The 17,510-nt window shown below is 30.6% G+C and overlaps 2 protein-coding genes across 5 annotated transcripts; one reads left to right on the top strand and one right to left on the bottom strand.

The window, feature by feature from the left end:
* Window positions 1-332: 332 nt before the first annotated feature.
* Window positions 333-3,861, bottom strand: LOC133819381 (ABC transporter G family member 29-like). 2 transcript variants are annotated; one of them, XM_062252614.1, is made up of 3 exons: window positions 3,540-3,861; window positions 3,277-3,448; window positions 333-562 (listed from the first exon to the last, which is right to left on the bottom strand). In XM_062252614.1, exons 1-3 carry the CDS (start codon window positions 3,575-3,577, stop codon window positions 509-511), a joined length of 264 nt encoding a protein of 87 aa, XP_062108598.1. In that variant the 5' UTR covers window positions 3,578-3,861; the 3' UTR covers window positions 333-508. The 2 variants fall into 2 exon arrangements, 1 of the variants encoding a protein (XP_062108598.1); XR_009886330.1 differs by lacking the exons at window positions 333-562; window positions 3,540-3,861 and adding an exon at window positions 3,158-3,176 and having other exon boundaries at window positions 3,277-3,533.
* Window positions 3,862-7,877: 4,016 nt separating this feature from the next.
* Window positions 7,878-14,466, top strand: LOC133819380 (sucrose nonfermenting 4-like protein). 3 transcript variants are annotated; one of them, XM_062252611.1, is made up of 14 exons: window positions 7,878-8,168; window positions 8,347-8,549; window positions 8,691-8,778; window positions 9,322-9,495; window positions 9,942-10,076; window positions 10,184-10,243; window positions 10,580-10,669; window positions 11,265-11,399; window positions 11,881-12,025; window positions 12,105-12,278; window positions 12,454-12,517; window positions 12,655-12,724; window positions 13,116-13,230; window positions 13,849-14,466. In XM_062252611.1, exons 2-14 carry the CDS (start codon window positions 8,440-8,442, stop codon window positions 13,938-13,940), a joined length of 1,452 nt encoding a protein of 483 aa, XP_062108595.1. In that variant the 5' UTR covers window positions 7,878-8,168; window positions 8,347-8,439; the 3' UTR covers window positions 13,941-14,466. The 3 variants fall into 3 exon arrangements, with proteins under 3 accessions (XP_062108595.1, XP_062108597.1, XP_062108596.1); XM_062252613.1 differs by having other exon boundaries at window positions 8,330-8,549; XM_062252612.1 differs by having other exon boundaries at window positions 8,303-8,549.
* Window positions 14,467-17,510: the final 3,044 nt, after the last annotated feature.

Genomic DNA, 17,510 nt, shown 5'->3' with positions numbered 1-17,510 from the left:
AAAATCTAGTAGAGTGCCTTTAATTAAGTTTTTAGCGCGAGTCCTAAAAGAACATTTTCAGGACTCGCAACGTGAGTCCTAAAAAATCTGGTGCGAGTCCTAAAAAATCTGGTTGAGTGCCTTTAATTAAGTTTTTAGGACTCGCATTGCGAGTCCTAAAAAGTTTTTTTTAGTGCTTTAAGAAATTTTTTAGGACTTGCTTTGCATGCCCTTAAAAGTAATTTTTTTTTTAAAATGCAGCTACAATTTTCATTTTGATTTAGAAAAAATATATCCATTTGAGTGTCCAAAATGTATTATATATGTTAGATTTCTAAAATTTCAAAAGAAAATACAACAAAATATTTTTTTATTAATTACTCAAAAATATCATTTCAGTATTTAGTCTACTCGGCTTACAAAATCATATTACATGATAGTTTATACTACAATCAAATTTTATCATCACCAAATATTAAACAAGAAATGTATACAATGTTAGTGAAATATATTTTTTATTCTAAAAACTTCAACTGTCAATGTTGTCTAGTATTGCGCCAAAGAAATGCATCTCAATATAGACCTGCACATTATAAAAAAGTTATTTGATTATAAATATATTATAATTCAAACTTATAAATAAGTAGACAAACACAATAATTATAAATATATATAATAAATGTGAGAATTAAGCTATCATTATCATTATAGGTATTCATATAGTCAAGGAGCAAACAATATCTTGTTAGATAGTACTATTTCATAAAATGTTATTTATCCAGTACATAGAGGTATTTCAAAACAGTAGCAAACTACACCAAAATCAGCAACAAAATAGACCATAAATCTACCATATTAATCCATTCAACTTAGTTAACAAAATACACTAAAAATCTGTCACAAAATACACCAAAAAAACTAGTTGCACAATACAAAAAATATACCATTAAAACTTTGGATCACAAGATCATGCTCCAATCTTTGACAGACCTCATTTAGTCTCCATTGCACAATAGCAAACTAAATTTGTAACAAAATTTTAATAATTTTACTATTTAATTTTGTTATAACTTTGTAATATAATTCGGTACTTACTAAGTTTGGGGGCTCAACTGCTCCTAATTTTCTCTTTGTATTTTAAATTTGTAAACAAAATAGATATTAACATAAAATTTTATGAAAAATTGTTAAAAAAAAGTCTCATTTTTTTAAATGCAATTAGTCCCTTAAGAAAAACTTTTAGCTCCATCAATTGTTATTAATTAGCATGTATATCTTCTAAAAAAAGAATTGAAAAATAATTTGTTAATTTGCCAAAACTTCGTGATAGCATTGATTTTATTATTATTATTATTAGTATTAGTATTAAGAAATGATAGAATTGTATTATAATATATTTATCTTTTTTCTCATATATTTGACTCATGTCAAAGCCACAAATCTCATCTATCTTTCTCTATTTTGCAATATGATAATACAATAAAAATAAAATAAAATAATAACTAAACAAAAAAAAACAATGCACACATCATCATCATCATTTGGCTTTTAACAATCAAATCAAAATGAAAATGCATAATTAAGCTACGCAAATTGCATTCAAATCAAATAGTTTTGACTAAATTAAGCATCTAATTAAGCATCTTTCAAGAGACCCTTTTAATCATAATCCACCTCTTAATCTCTAGTTTCGTTAAAACTTTAATGCCGGCTTATTATTTATTATGATGTTATGGTTCAAGTGGGAAGGAGCTTAAGTGATAAGACATTAGTACTACTTAATTACTTGATTAATTAAGAAAAAAACATCACTAATTTGAATCCTATCTTGGATGTATAGTGGGTTTCAACTAAACATAATTTTTTTAGCCTATTCTAGTAATTAAAAATTTATCTCAGATCTAAGTATGTATTTAAAATTCCATAATCAACTTAATTATTAATTAGACCGTCAAATGTTAAATATCTGGATCACAAATTTATCATTGTGGCAGTCATCTTTTTCATATTTCCACATAAAACTAAGTACAAAAAAATCTATAGAAAATCGGACAGCATATCCCTTAATTTACTAGCCTAGCCATCTGTCACAATCAACACCAACATGTCAAACAAATCAAACAACACACATGTTTTCATCCATATATCACCGCAGCACACAAAATTCTCAGAACCTACTTCACTAAGACATGCAAGTTCTCAATCTTCCGTTATCACCACAACACACCGAATTCTCAGAACCTACTTCACTACGGATGAATATTTAAGATATTCGAACTCTACTAAAGTGTAATACTGAAGCAATTAGAGAATAAACACATACACATTCCTTCATTTGATCAAAAGGAAAACATAATTACCAAATCAATTACTAGTTCTATTGTTAAGAGACAAACTCAGACATTATCCACTCTAAGTTTAAAAATGGATATCAAGAGCTACGTTAGATTTGAATAAATATTTTGATATAATGCCATGTAACTCATAAATCATGGATGATGAACTAGACTAGGGGTCAATTTTTATTGAAATGGTTTCAAAAATCCTTAATGGAAAAAAATTGTCTAATAGAAAGCAACACCTCATTTATTTGAAAAACATTTCCCTGAACAACTTCTTAAAGATTAAAAAAAAAAAAGAGATGAAAAGGTTAACATGAAAAGAGTACTAAGTTATACTTATACCTGCTTCCATAGCTCTTCAACTTCCTTTATACAGACGCACTTTTTTGCTCTTTTAGATATTGCTAGGGCCCAAAAGCCTATCCAAAAATACAATAAATAAAATTCAACTTAGTTGAGTTACAGAGACCATAAAAATATCTGACTTTCATTTTTTTTGTTGACTATAACTCTACCCATAATTATCCAGTTCACACTTTTCTAATCTTCCCCAAGCCGTCACTAGCTACTGTAGTAAGGGAAACTTGCATAAATTTCACACATCACACTTCAAAATCCAATATCACAAATACCTGATTTGCATCATAAAAAGAGAACCCAATAGATACAAGAGTGCATATATATACTCATAACTAAATTAATGCTAAGAAAGCTAACTTTCAAAACTAAATCAAACAACTTATTGCAAATAAATCATCACATACAAATAAATAAGAAACCTAAATAAAAAAAAAGATATCAAAACTTTTGGTCAAACAAAATTTAGAAAAAGCTAGATGGTATTTCAGTAAGCATCTGCAAGTTAATGGGATCAAACATCAGTCAATGGGCTTGTTTAGAGACAAAGTTTATATAATTTAAATCTTGAACTAACATTATACTATGGTAAACTCACCTGTGCCAAGGCATAAGGCAAAGCAGAGTACATTCCAGCGGCTCTTTCACGATAGAATACAATTCTCTCAATGGCTACTATAGGTTGTACAGTTGAGCAGTTGTTAATTCCCAAAAACGTCACGGAAGCATACATGGCACCAATAACCATAATCAGATCAGTCGAGCTCTCCCTGATCATATGATAAAAAAAGTAACATGTAAGCACCTTTTGTATCCAACATATAGAAATTAAGAAATGTAATCTGACAAGTCGGAACTAACCTTTTGGTTCCAACCTTCCAAAAAATGGTTCCAAGCATGAGAGCACAAGCCAACGTGAAGAAATATCTAACAAGATTATAATCAGGACTTCGTCAATATGTCCACCACTGCTTCCAAAGGCAGGATTTGAACTGTCCATATGATGACTGAGAGTACTCAGTAGCAAAATAATTATAAATATATATTATATTTAATCATCTAACAATAATAATAACAAAAGGCAGTAGTAATTTGAGCACACAAAAACTAGAATCACTCATAGTTTCATTAAATCACATTCTGTAGTTTCTTTGCATCAATTTCTCAAACACTTGAAGAGCACCAACCATTAGTTTAAGAGATCCATATGCCCTAGTTTCCTTACACTACTTTCCAGCTCAAGACAAAAAACATCCAAAAGATAATATCAGAAACTAACCCGAAAATTTCCTAGAGTTACAAGAAAATTTTAAGATAAACAAGCAAAAATTTAAATCCCAAATCACACAGCCACCAAGCCAACGAATCCCAAATCTCAAAATACACCAAGCCAAATAATTGGAATACATCAAAGCCTCCAAACAACTTCATACGAAACCTTACAAAACAGAATATATAGGCATTATAAATCTATTCATATATATAATATTTATACATATATTTCTCAAATCTATATACATATGGAAAAAAAAATTGGCAAAGAAAGCATACTTAGAACATAGACCACCATCGTGACCCCTGCGAGGCCACCGCTCCACCAGCTGCGACAGATTAAGGGGCATACCTCAGATTGTTCAATGCCCCAACAATCATTTAGTTGTCCAAAAGTAGAGCCTGGAGGCTTCTGCACGTGGCGGAGAATGGGCCACCAAGCCCCAACGAGCCACCAAGCCTCCGCGCCGTCCAGCCCCAACGAGCCCCCAAGCCTCCACGTCCTGCCCAGCCCTTGCGCCGTCGAGCCCAGACCTGAGACCCCCCCACCCGTCGTCGAGCCCAGCCCTCGAGCCACCAGTCGTTGCTGTCGAGCCCAGCCCTGAGCCACCAGTCGTTGCTGTCGAGCCCAGCCCCGAGCCCCCTGTCGCCGAACAGCCCGACCCCCTTGCCGCCGTCGACCACCATTCCCCAAGCCCCTGCCGTTGTCGTTCGGGCCTAGCAGAAAAAATGCGATAAAGTGAGGGAGAAATGAAAGTATAAGGATCGGGTGGGAGAAAGGGATTTGGGTATATGTATATATTTTTTATTTTATAAATAAAAATCAAATTATATTATTTAGATAAAAAAAATGTGATTATAAAACTCCCAATTTTATACTCCTAATACTATAAAAAAATAATTTTAAAAATCACAACTATACAAATTCTTTTCAAACTTATAATAATTGTTATTTAAAATTTAAATTGCTATTTAATTTAAATACTAGGTAAAAGTGCACTTTAATTAACTTTATTTTAAAAATATATTAATTAATTTTTATTAATATTTTTTTAATTTTCATATAAATTTTAAATAAATAAATAATGCCATATATTATAAAAATTATAACTAGTAAATTTATATATTAAAATTATTTTAAAATATTTTTCCAATCAATAAAACAATTTATTTTTAACTAATACTAATTTTATAAATATGTTAAACAATAAGTGGTTTTATGCTCTTTTACTTAACAATTTTAAGGACTTGTTTTAGGAGCCCTTAATACTCTTTTAGGACTCGCAAAGCAAGTCCTTAAAAGCCACCATTCCTAATTTTTCAGCTCAGGTGTTTTTAGGACTCGAGAGTATTAAGGACTCCCAAAGCAAGTCTTTAAAATTGTTAAGTAAAATACTCATTTTTTAGCCCATATTTTTTTAGGACTTACTTATTTTTTTAGGACACTCATTGCAAGTCTTAAATTGTGTTTTTTCAGGACTCTCAATGAGTGTCCTAAAAACTCCATAAATATTTTTAAGGACTTGCATTTATGTGCGTGTCCTAAAAATGTGTCCCGTAAAGAGTATTTTGTAGTAGTGTGACTATACCATTAATCCACTCACTAGGATCGCCTTGAGCCGTATACTGCGAATATATCTATATATTAATGTGGTCCCAACTATTTAACACATATAATCACATTTATGCCCTTAACGGGCCAAAATTACAAATATGCCATTATAAATAAGAACGGGCCTACATGCATATTTAATACTCATAAACATGCATATAAATATATTCATATTATCATATAAATCATGCATGTCACATAGTCACACATTTAATCAATTAATCACACATATATCCAATTATGTCCTCCCGGCATGCTAATCAAGGTACTAAACCCTATTAGCATTTTTGGGACATTACAACTATCAAAGCCACATTCACAGACTGGCACTCGATTACGATTCCCACCCCTAAATTCTCCAACCTTGGCTTTTGATCCAGTAGAAAAATATGAACTTTCACCCTCCATTTTTTGCACACTGCTCTTTGTATTCCTAACTTCTCCTCCTTTTCCTTTTTTTGTTAGTTTTGTTTTGAAATGGTTTTAACTTTTATTTATTTGTTTTAGTTAATTTTTCACACATTTATTCACTTTTTAAAATAAAGGGCTTTAAATACTGAATAAATGTACGTTACACGGGTACATTATTAGACAGAATTACACTAGGTACCAATGGAGATAAACGAAAGTAGACATTGAATATTTTTTCCACAAAATTAAAAATTTGGTACTAAATCACAAGTTTTTAATATGAATGAGTACTTTTGTCGCCAGTATCCCATTTTTTAAATATACAAAAAGAAAAAGTTTAGGTTTCAAAAAAGAAAATATCATTTTAGTCTTCTATATTTGAACTAAATACTAAATTTGACTTTTTCTTTTAGAAAAATTCAATTGTAATCCTAGTAGTATTTAGGTATCACTAAATTTTTTAAAATATCACCCTCATGCTAAAACTGTTCACTAAAGTTTATAACAATATATATGGAAATTCTATAGTGGTAGCACTACTTTTGTCTTTATCGGTAGGAACGTCTTTGTTTTCGATACGTGAAGAAAATATAACTTAATTTTTTTATATGACGATGTACTTTATAGTTATAGTAGGTATCCCACCAATTTTCGAGAAATTTTAAATAATTTATAATACCGAAAAATAGATTTCAAAATAGTTAGTTGCACATGGATAAAAAAAAAGCACGAGTGCAACTGATTGTTTTAATCATGTTTTCGGCACCGTAAATTATTCTAATTTTCTTAAAAATTAGTAAGATGTCTTCTATAACTACAATTTACACGACCATATAAAAAAAATTGGGTTATAACTTCTCCATGTGCTAAAAACAGAGACGCTCCTACTGGTAGGGACAAAATAGCGCCCTCACTATAAAATTTTTATATATAAGAATATTGGTTTTGCATTTCGGAAATTTTGATATTTGATAAAATGTTTTTTTTTAGAATAGAGATGGTATTTATCATATTTAAAGGTAAAGTGTAACTATTAATAAAACTGAATATATTACCAATTTAAATTATCTTTCAAAGATACACGCTTCAATTTATTGAAGGAGGGTTTGAATTTAATATCATAGAGATTTCGCTTTTAATGTATCAAAATAAAATTTAATGGTCAAGATGTTTTTTATCAAGCACATTAATTTCTACTTAGAAGACATAAAAACTAGATTTCGGCATGTAAAATATATTTATGGATAGGCTTTTAAAAAATTAATTTATATAAATAAGGTATTTATTATTTTGTCATGAGATATTTCACAAATTTATATATGATGATATAAATAAATATGTATATATATGGATAGACTTTTAATTTTTTTTAAAGCTATTAATTAGAGACATGGTCAACTCACATAAAATTATTCAAGTGTTAGAAAACCTAACATTTGAAATAAACGTTATTTATTTAGAACAACAAGTAGAAAATATTACTAAAAAAATACAAAGAATAGGAATGAAGCCTAAGTATATTCTGGTACAAAATATATAAAATTAACCCATCAAATTTGTAAAAGAAAAAAAATATTAATTAGAATTTTATATTCACATAATATTAGAAATATAATTAATATTTGACCCCAAAAAAACATATAATTATTATTTATAATAATAAAGATGGTTCGTTCCAGTCCGGTTAGTTTTCTCCGGTTCCCACAAAACCAGCCGCACGTGCGTCCGGTTCTCGTACCACCAACAACTACCGTTACTACCAAAACGAACCAATCTAGAAACAAAAATTTTATTAGTTTCTCCCTTAAGATTTTGTAAATTTACATATGGTCCTAAACTTTTAATATTTAAAAAATAACCCCCAAAAATAATATAAAATAGATAATCAAACTCGTAATTTTTATTTTTACTTTTTATTTTATTATTATGTTTATTTCTAAACCATCTCTATCGGAGCTTTCTGTCTTTTTAGGGTTCGAAATTAGATTCGATCGTATCGCAACTCCTCTCGGTTTCCTCACCCACCATTTAATCTCATTTCATTCTGTTTTTCTCCCCTTAATTTACTTATATTCGATTTTGGCTTCCTTAGGGTTTCGAATTCGATTACAGTTCTACTCGCATTTTCAGTCATTCTTCCCAAATTCCAACATTTTTTTAGGGTTAGGGTTTTGACCGATGATTTTCATTAACTTGTAAGTAGTTACCTCAGTTTCTATTTGATTTTAAGATTTTTAGTTGAATTGGGTTTTTCTTATTTTGCTTTGTTGGGTTAATTATAGAGTAATTTTAGTTATTTGGGCTTCTTGTTATTTTAATTCTTTTCCAGGGCAAGGGCATGAATTTTTTTTGACAGGCAATTTGATTTGACAGGCAATAAGTAAAGCTTTGATGTTGAAGAATTTTTTTTTCCTTGGTGGGTGGTGAGTTTTTGGGAATTTATTGAGGCAAATATTTTCTGCAAACATGGATGCTGCACGGGATGTTGTTGGCGTTCCAGGCCCAGTGCTTATTCCAATGCGGTTCGTGTGGCCCTATGGGGGTAGGAGTGTTTTTCTCAGTGGTTCTTTCACACGGTAAGAGAATTGAATTGAACTTGATTTTACCAAATGAGCTTACTCATTCTGGTCTAGTGATCATGCAAATTGAGAAGGAACACAAAAAAGGAAAAAGAAAAAAAAGAATTTAAATTCTGATGGGCTTTTCATTTTGTAAAGGTGGTCTGAGCTTGTTCCTATGACACCAGTGGAGGGTTGCCCCACCGTTTTCCAGGCTATATACAGCCTATTGCCTGGATACCACCAGGTTAGTTTATCATATTGGTTTGGAGAACAGTGTTAAAAAGTATGCTGTATGCATTTAATTTTATAGTGATTTAATGGATTTTGATTACCACTTAGTTGGTGATTCAGATCCTTGATTTGGTGACAACATGTAATTCTACTCATGACATGCACCCTAAATACAGTATAATGACATTGTTGTCATTTGAGTAATTTGGTATGGCATATTGAAATGGTGCTTTAATTGGTCACTGCCATGTTAAAGTTATAAAATTCCATTTAAAAACTATGAACTTAGCTGTAATATTCAGTAACCTACTGACCTTATTATAGAATCGTGGAAACTATGGATGCAATAATAATAATAATAATAATGCAACTCAAGAGGGATGCTCCCACGAGGTCCGAGGTTCAAGTCCCTCTTGGGTACCTACATAGCAATTATTATGGTATTTTATTCGTCGTGTAGGGTTAGGTGAGGTGCAGAGTTTCAAATTAATGATACTATTAATGCATTTTAAATTGGAGGGCTTATGTTTGTATGTATCGTATACCCTGTGTGCAGTATAAGTTTTTTGTTGATGGAGAATGGCGACATGATGAGCACCAACCTTATGTGAGTGGCGAGTATGGCGTAGTGAACACTATTCTGTTGGCTACAGACCCTAGTTATCTATCTAATCCAGTAAATATTCCTGGACCTAATATGGATGTGGATACTGAAGCCTTCCAGAATTTGGTAAGAGCTGATCATTATCAATTAGCTAATAGATACTATTGATAACTAACTTTTCTTCTTATTGGCTTGTTGTAGTATGTTCTTCCCCTATGGAAGTTTAGGATTTTGTGGTTTTCTTTTAGTTTGTTTCAGGGTATAATTGACAATATAGGATGCTGACAGTGATAGGGTTTTTAATTTTTATAAACCTTTGCAAAAATTTTAGCTCACACTCTTTAAGTGATCTGTACTTGAGATTTTTTTTTCTCATATAGATATATAGACCATTTCTGGTTTTCTTTTGTACTCTAGTCGCTATTCAGTAATGTATGTGATAACTGGCATTTCTTCATTTATTCGTTGCACCTTGTATCTAGCACAAGGTGCATTCCTCTGGGCAGTAGTTATTGGAGATTATTGACTATTGATTTTGCTGTGTTATTTTGTCTGGTTTTGTGACAACACAGGTTCGAATTACAGATGGTGCCTTGACTGAAGCAGTGCCAAGGATATCAGAGGCTGATTTGCAGGGCTCCCGTCACCGTATTTCACTATTTTTGTCTTCACGCACTGTGTACGAGCTACTACCCGAGTCAGGCAAGGTTTGGATGCTTTTCCATTTGCCCTTTTTATGTGACCTGTTTCTGTTGCTTTTTCCAGTTTAACTATCTTTGGATAGGTTCTGTTTCAATAACTATCTAGCTTTCAGGTTGTTGCCTTGGATGTTAATTTGCCTGTGAAGCAAGCATTTCATATATTGTATGAGCAGGTATTTTCTTTTTTTTGGAGGTTTTAATTTGGTTGAAATTTATTTATATTGGATTTTTTTTTCCTTTCGTTTTGGAATCATTTAAGGCTTTTTGATGTTTGCGATTTTACCTATGTTTATCACCACAATTGTGTGAATTTAAGGAAACAATGACAGAACTAATTATTTATATGGTTGTGGATTTTACCTATGACTAAAACCACTTTTAACTAGACACTTAGCTAGCATTGGTGCTGCTGTTCGAGTTTCACAATCTTGTTTAGAAACATTCTCGAGTATTTATTTGTTGCTGATCAAGCACTTGGTTTGAATTTTCTAAGTTTAAGTTATTTCCAGGGAATCCCTCTAGCGCCACTTTGGGACTTCACGAGGGGACAGTTTGTTGGTGTTCTTAGCGCATTGGATTTTATATTAATTTTAAGAGAGGTATGTCCGTGTCTAGAACTATGATCTTTTCTTATTTATGAGCTCTTCTAGATTGATAAATAACTTTGTTGATTTCTTGGATAAGCTTTCTTGCTCCTACAAAACAAACAAAAAATCTGAAGTAATTTGGAGGTTCCCAAATTCTGTTGTTGGGTAGTGTGACATGGTAAGATGAGAATACCATATGTCATGAAGTATACTCTCGATGTATTGTGAAATATTTGTTTCTGGATTTTTTTTGGCAGCTAATTTGGCTTGCTATAAATATGATATTGAGGCTTCATTGTGCTTTTATTTATTTGAAATATTCCTTTATTCCATTTCTCACCTTTTCAGAACATGTTAAAGCTTAAATGAAGGTCTTCCACATTTGGCATGGGCAAAATGTGCAGTTGATTTTTCACTAGATTATTTATGTATTTATTTTTAAAAAAAAACGCCCATCTATATAATTTGATGGCTGGAATTGTTTGGAGATTTTTTTTAATTAAAAAAATTAATACAGTGACATGTGTGTTTCCTAAATTATTTCTGGCTGTGCATTTAAAATTTTTAATGACATTATATTATATACTAACTCGACTGTTACTTTTAGCTTGGGAATCATGGTTCTAATCTGACGGAAGAAGAGCTTGAAACACATACAATATCTGCTTGGAAAGAGGGAAAAGCGTATCTGAATGGACAAGTTGACGAGCATGGGAGAGCATCGCCAAGACTTCTTGTCCATGTGAGAATTTTGCTTCTTGAATTTTACAATGTGTATTCAGTAGGCATAATTATAAAGATTATCGTTTGTTGTGTTGCACAACAGACATGTGCTGTAGATTCATTGCTGAGCCCAGAATTAGGGCAGTAGGTAATATTGTCTTGCAATTTCAATTTCATGTGAGTGAATACTTTTATGAGAAAACATTACAACATTCTTCTAGCAACTAAAAAAAGTATTCTTATTGATAACTTGGGCCTGCTATGCGAGTTTGGGGGATTTTTGGGTTAAAAAAATATGAGTTTGATAATTTGTTTTCACGATTCTTTTATTAATTTTCAGTCTCATTTTTCAACATTTAATTTTCCTGTAAAGGTAGGATTGATAATATGTTTTCATTGTGTAAATTTTTTCAGAGCAACATTTAATTTGTTTTCACGTCCTCAGGGCTGTCATTGCTGAACAACTATTCACCAATTCTTTTATGTTTTTTCTTATGCAGGGTGGACCTTATGATAATTTGAAAGATGTTGCTCTGAAAATTTTACACAATGAGGTCGCTACTGTTCCAATTATCAATTCCTCGGCTGAAGACGGTTCTTTTCCACAACTGTTACATCTTGCTTCACTTTCTGGAATACTAAAATGTATGCTGTTTAGAATGCCTGTAAAGTTTACAATACAATACACTCTTTATTTGTCTTTACAAATGGTATTAGTTTTCAGGTATTTGCAGGTATTTTAAGCATTGTTCTAATTCATTGCCCATACTCCAACTACCGATTGGTGCAATTCGTGTTGGTACTTGGGTTCCCCAAATTGGAGAATCAAACCGACGGCCATTAGCTATGTTGAGACCAAGTGCTCCTCTTAGTTCAGCACTAAATTTGTTAGTTGAAGGTGTGTTTTAATCTATTTAAATTTACGTGTGGGAGGGGAACATACCCCATGTATATACATTTTAGAAACTTTTTAGCGTTTTCATTAGATTACATCAAATTTTGAGGTAGTGATGCCACTATGTTTTCATTTTGCTAAAACTCTTACCCTACTGTGCTTTTTTCTTTTTCTGCAGCTCAAGTAAGTTCAATACCTATAGTTGATGACAATGACTCTTTGCTGGATATATATTGTCGGAGGTCAGTTGTTATGGCTGTTAACCTTAATTGTTTCTTTGATTACAAATTATGTTGTCTTTTTTTAAAAAAAAAGTAAAAAGAAAAAAAATTGTGTTGTGATACATTGATAATGATAGTGTTTCAATTGTTACTTGCAGTGACATTACAGCTTTGGCTAAAGATAGAGCTTACACACATATTAATCTCAATGAAATGACTATTCATCAGGTAACTTTTGTAACTTATAAAAATTAACTTCTCCATTTATATTGTAATACCAGTGTAAATAATTGTATTAGCTGAGAAACTTATTGATCTTCTGGAAATGTTGGAACACAACATTTTTAGCTGACAGGATATGTGTATTTTCCAAGTTCTGTGATTGCTGCATAAAAGGTCCTTTATCAAATAATTAGACCTAGTTGCTCCAAGTCAATTTTATGGAATTTGGTTGAGTCTTAAAATCAAATTGTAAGATAAGGAGAGGTATGAACTGTGGTGTCAAAGATAATATTGACTACAAAGGCATGTTTTGAAGTCTCTCTGGGGTGACTTAGAAATGATAACAATACACTTCAAACCTCAAAGAAAGACATTTTATATCTGTGGTACTCTGTAGGCACTGCAGTTGGGACAAGATGCATACACTCCTTATGAACCTAGAAGTCAGAGATGTCAGATGTGCTTGCGTTCTGATTCACTGCATAAAGTGATGGAGCGATTGGCAAGTCCAGGTAAATTAGTTATCCTTTTTTCTTGCGTGTTTTCTTAAATATGTCATCTGGGCTTAAATTTGGATCATCTTTGTATTACTGCCAATCAAGGAGAATTATTTATCCTTTTGATTTGCACGTTTCCATAAATTTGTCTTCTGGACTGAACACTGGAAGCATGATTTGCACGTTTGTGTTGCTTTTTTCTTTCTTTCTTTCTTTCTAGTTTATGATGTTTCTCATAGAGGTTCAGTAGTCTGTGTACGTAAATGGAAATTTTGTTCTCTCCTTTACTTGGGACACTAGGGTTTTGTTCCTGCATCAAAACTTAGTCCTATGGTCCATTTTTTACTTGAAGAAATCTATATACTACGTGTTTATCAGTCCTTTTTTTATAGAGCACGGGTTACCGAACTTTGTGGAGCCGTCAGGTTTTCTCTACATTGGCTTTAAGTTTGATACTCTAGACATTATCCATAATGTGCAGTTTTTTTTGTGTTACGGAGTCCATTTGCCAAAATATCTAGTAATTAAAGGTTTTAATGTTGAATGACACAATCCATTTCAAAATGTCATCTCGAGACCAGTATTGATTTTACTTATCCAATATTATGGTGACGTTTCTCTTGTGTGTTTCAGGTGTTAGGCGGCTTGTTATTGTGGAGGCTGGAAGTAAGCGAGTTGAAGGCATAGTTTCATTGAGTGACATTTTCAGGTTCTTGCTTGCTTAGTGACGCAATGGCTGGAAATCATAAAGGGGTTAATGCTGTTGCTGTGGTTTTGGGCTCCAACCTTGGTTTCTGCTAATTATTCATTCATGATCCTACCCAACTGCTCATTAGAGAATCCAGTGCTTCGGTCGGTGACTTTGATCTCATTTCTCATTGAATATACAATTGGATTGGCCTCTTTGCTTCGCCTCCTGGTTTTTTAGGATATCAGGCAAAAGGAAAAGAGGCCTGTAAATTTGAGAGGATTTCATTCCCTCCAGAAATTTGTTGGTCTTCTTCCCTCGCTTCCCCGTATTTTTATTGACCTCATTTGTGCTGGCTGATGTAGATGGAAATGTTACCGGCTAGCCAGGGACCTGTATTAGTTCTTTGTCACTATGAAGGCCAAAAAAGAAAAAAAGAAAAAAAAGGATGTGCTAAAATTGTTTGGGGGAGGAAGAACATTGAACCATTGAAATTATTGTGTTATGCTCACTTGTTAACCTGTAATTGGCTTTTGGTTATATTTCACTTTTCTTGCAGTTCAGTCCTTTTGAAGATGACTTGTTTTTGTCCAAATTAGCATATCATTAATCGGGCGAAGTGGCAAAGTGAGATTCTATAGATGAAGGGCAATGTTTTAGGTTTTTGAAACTGTTAAATGGATGGATTCTAGTAGTATTTTTTTTCCCCAATTAAAATAACACAAGATAATGAGATTCTTAACAAAATAGATCGATCTGGCATGGTTCGTTTCTATTTTTTAGTGCATTATATTTGCACTCAAAATTTGATTAATAGATAATATATTTTTTTTAAAACTTATGCTCACATTTTATTTTCTTTTTCATATTCTAAAAGATACATAAAAATAATATAAATTTTAAATATTTAAATTGAAACAAAAAAATATAAAAACTTGTTAAAGTGAAAAAAAAAATTAAATAATTATACATCATTTTAAAAAAAATATGAAAACAATATAAAAGTAAAATTATTGAAATTAACAAAAAAAGATTATAGGATGTCAAAAAAATTATTAAAAAAAGTGTTAAAAATTAATTTTTTTAATTAATGGGGTGCATATATATTCTTGGTGTAAATATAATGTATTTTATTTATTACATTTTAATGAATTATATTTACTTAAATAAATTAATGGATGGTGATATTACCAAGTACATTACATGTAAATGTGTAAATGCCAGTAAGGAAAAACCTCATGAAAAATATGAGCTTGATCAAGCATGACCTGAAGTTCCGGGTTGTTGCCATGTTCAAATTTTAAGCATGTTGACCTAATAAATAGTAGGGAATAACTACAATGGTGCACATTTTTTTTTATGTATTATTATATACTTTTAACGTGAATAAATTATGATTTTAGTTTTTTATATGAATATTTTTATTACGCTGAACAAATTTTATGTACGTTTTCGGAAAATTCTAAAATCAAAAACAGGGTTCTAGAAATCCAGTACCATCACTCATACAATTTTCTGTTTGGACTCTATTTTCGACATTATAAATTATTCAAAATTTCTCGAAAGTGTGTAATTGAATACCACATGTAAAAAAAAATATGCGATCATAAGTTGTTCACATATATGAACTTGACCGTGCACTATGGCGTTGATTCACCACCATAGTCGTTTCTTAATTAGAAGTAATAATAATAAAAAATGTTTTTATTTGAAAAATATATTAAATTAAAATTATAATAAAATTTTAATATAACTTTAAGTATTTATAGTGTTAGAATTGCTCTTGAATTTAATTGTTTTAATATTTAAAATTATAATGAATAAGATCATATTTTAAATTATCCACAGTATTAAGTATTGTGCCGTGTAATAATACTAAAATATACAATTATATTTGTTACAATATTTAGTTACAAGTTTGAATATTTAGTCTTAAAATTTTGAATTGTACTATAACAAATCACTATTTGTTTTTCTTTAAAAAAAAATTATAAATTTTTAAATGTTAAATATTTTTTTAAATTTTATTAGGTGATATTTTTTAAAAATAAAAAATGATTAGGTGTTCATAGTCTGAAACATTTGGATTACTGACTTATTTTGTCTTAATAATCATAAATATCTTTGATATAAAGGTATTGAAACATATATTGAAAAAAAAAAGCTTTTTCATATCGAGACAACTAATATTACAATATTACAAAATAATAACAAGAATTTTATTCAACAATTATAACACCATTTATAACAACAAATAAAAATAAATATATAATCAGTTATTCATTTGTAATTAACAAGGATGATAATCATAACAAATCAATTTAAAAACATAATTAAAAAAGACTTTATAACTTACCATAAAGAGATTAATAACAAAATCACTTTCAAAAAGTACTACCTTCCATGCGTTTTTTTCACTTACTCTGCATTTTTTATACTTATCCATAGCTTTGAAAAATTCCAAAAAATCTTGTACACCATGGTTTATACTCTCCACCATCATTCTTGGCGATACCAATTTTGTTGGCAACCAAACAGTTTCGAAAACAAATAAGCAAGCATTTTCGTAGTCACACATTGACATCCACAATACCATGTGTAATATGTTGTTATTCTCAATTTTTAGACACAACATAGTTTCATGTTAAGTATCTGGGCTCATGAGACATCATGTAAAGTAACTAATTTGTTTCTATAATCGAATACAATATTAGAAACTATTATGGTTTTAGATACGATCGCGTTATTATATGTTGTAATTCTCATTTTTAGACACAGAATGGTTTCACGTTTGGCTCATGTTATGTTATGCTTACAAATTAAAATTGACTTTTGTAATTACACATATATGGTTAATTACTAAGTATCAATTAAACATTTCCTATACTTATCACGAAATAAGATTCAGTGCTAGCTATATCTATCGACTTTGAGAGATATTGAAGAAATATGCAGGAAAAAAAAAAGAGAGAAATAAATGAAGGAGAAAAAAAAAGGGGGAAAGCGCATGTTAATAAAAATTAGGGAATATATATTTTATATTTGCACACCTCTAATTTCTTTTTTTCAATCCCATTAAAAATTTAAAATGGAAGTTATTAAATGAACTATATTAATTAGACAATTAAAAGTGTTATATTCTTTAGAGGTCTGGATTTTTTTTCTTCCGTGTTAGATTTCGGTATTTGATATGGCTCAATAAATTCATAAGCGGTGGAGTAATAATCGGGCTATATCGTATTCATAGAGAGACAAACACAACTAAAGATTTGATTAGTAAATAAAAGATAAAAATAAAGTAAAATTGAAGAAATAGATTTCGTGAAAGTAAAATGATAATTAGGGAAAGCGATCAGATTAAGAGCATGACAAGGTATAAATGCAGTACTGTAAAACCTATTCTAATATTGATATTAATTCAAAATACAGTTGCAATTATATATCATTAATTGCAATTGGAAGATGTATATGTTAAAAGTACAAATTAAATCATTTAGATTAAATTGAATCTAATTCTTAATTTTATTGCATATCATATTATATATCAAAGAGTGACATACAACAATATAACATATATACTAAAATAAATTAAGGGATATTTACGGTA

Source organism: Humulus lupulus, chromosome 2, assembly GCF_963169125.1.
Source record: "Humulus lupulus chromosome 2, drHumLupu1.1, whole genome shotgun sequence".
NCBI classification, from domain to species: Eukaryota; Viridiplantae; Streptophyta; class Magnoliopsida; order Rosales; family Cannabaceae; genus Humulus; species Humulus lupulus.
Note: the sequence above shows the minus strand (reverse complement) of the source record. Positions and strands in the feature narration are given on the sequence as shown.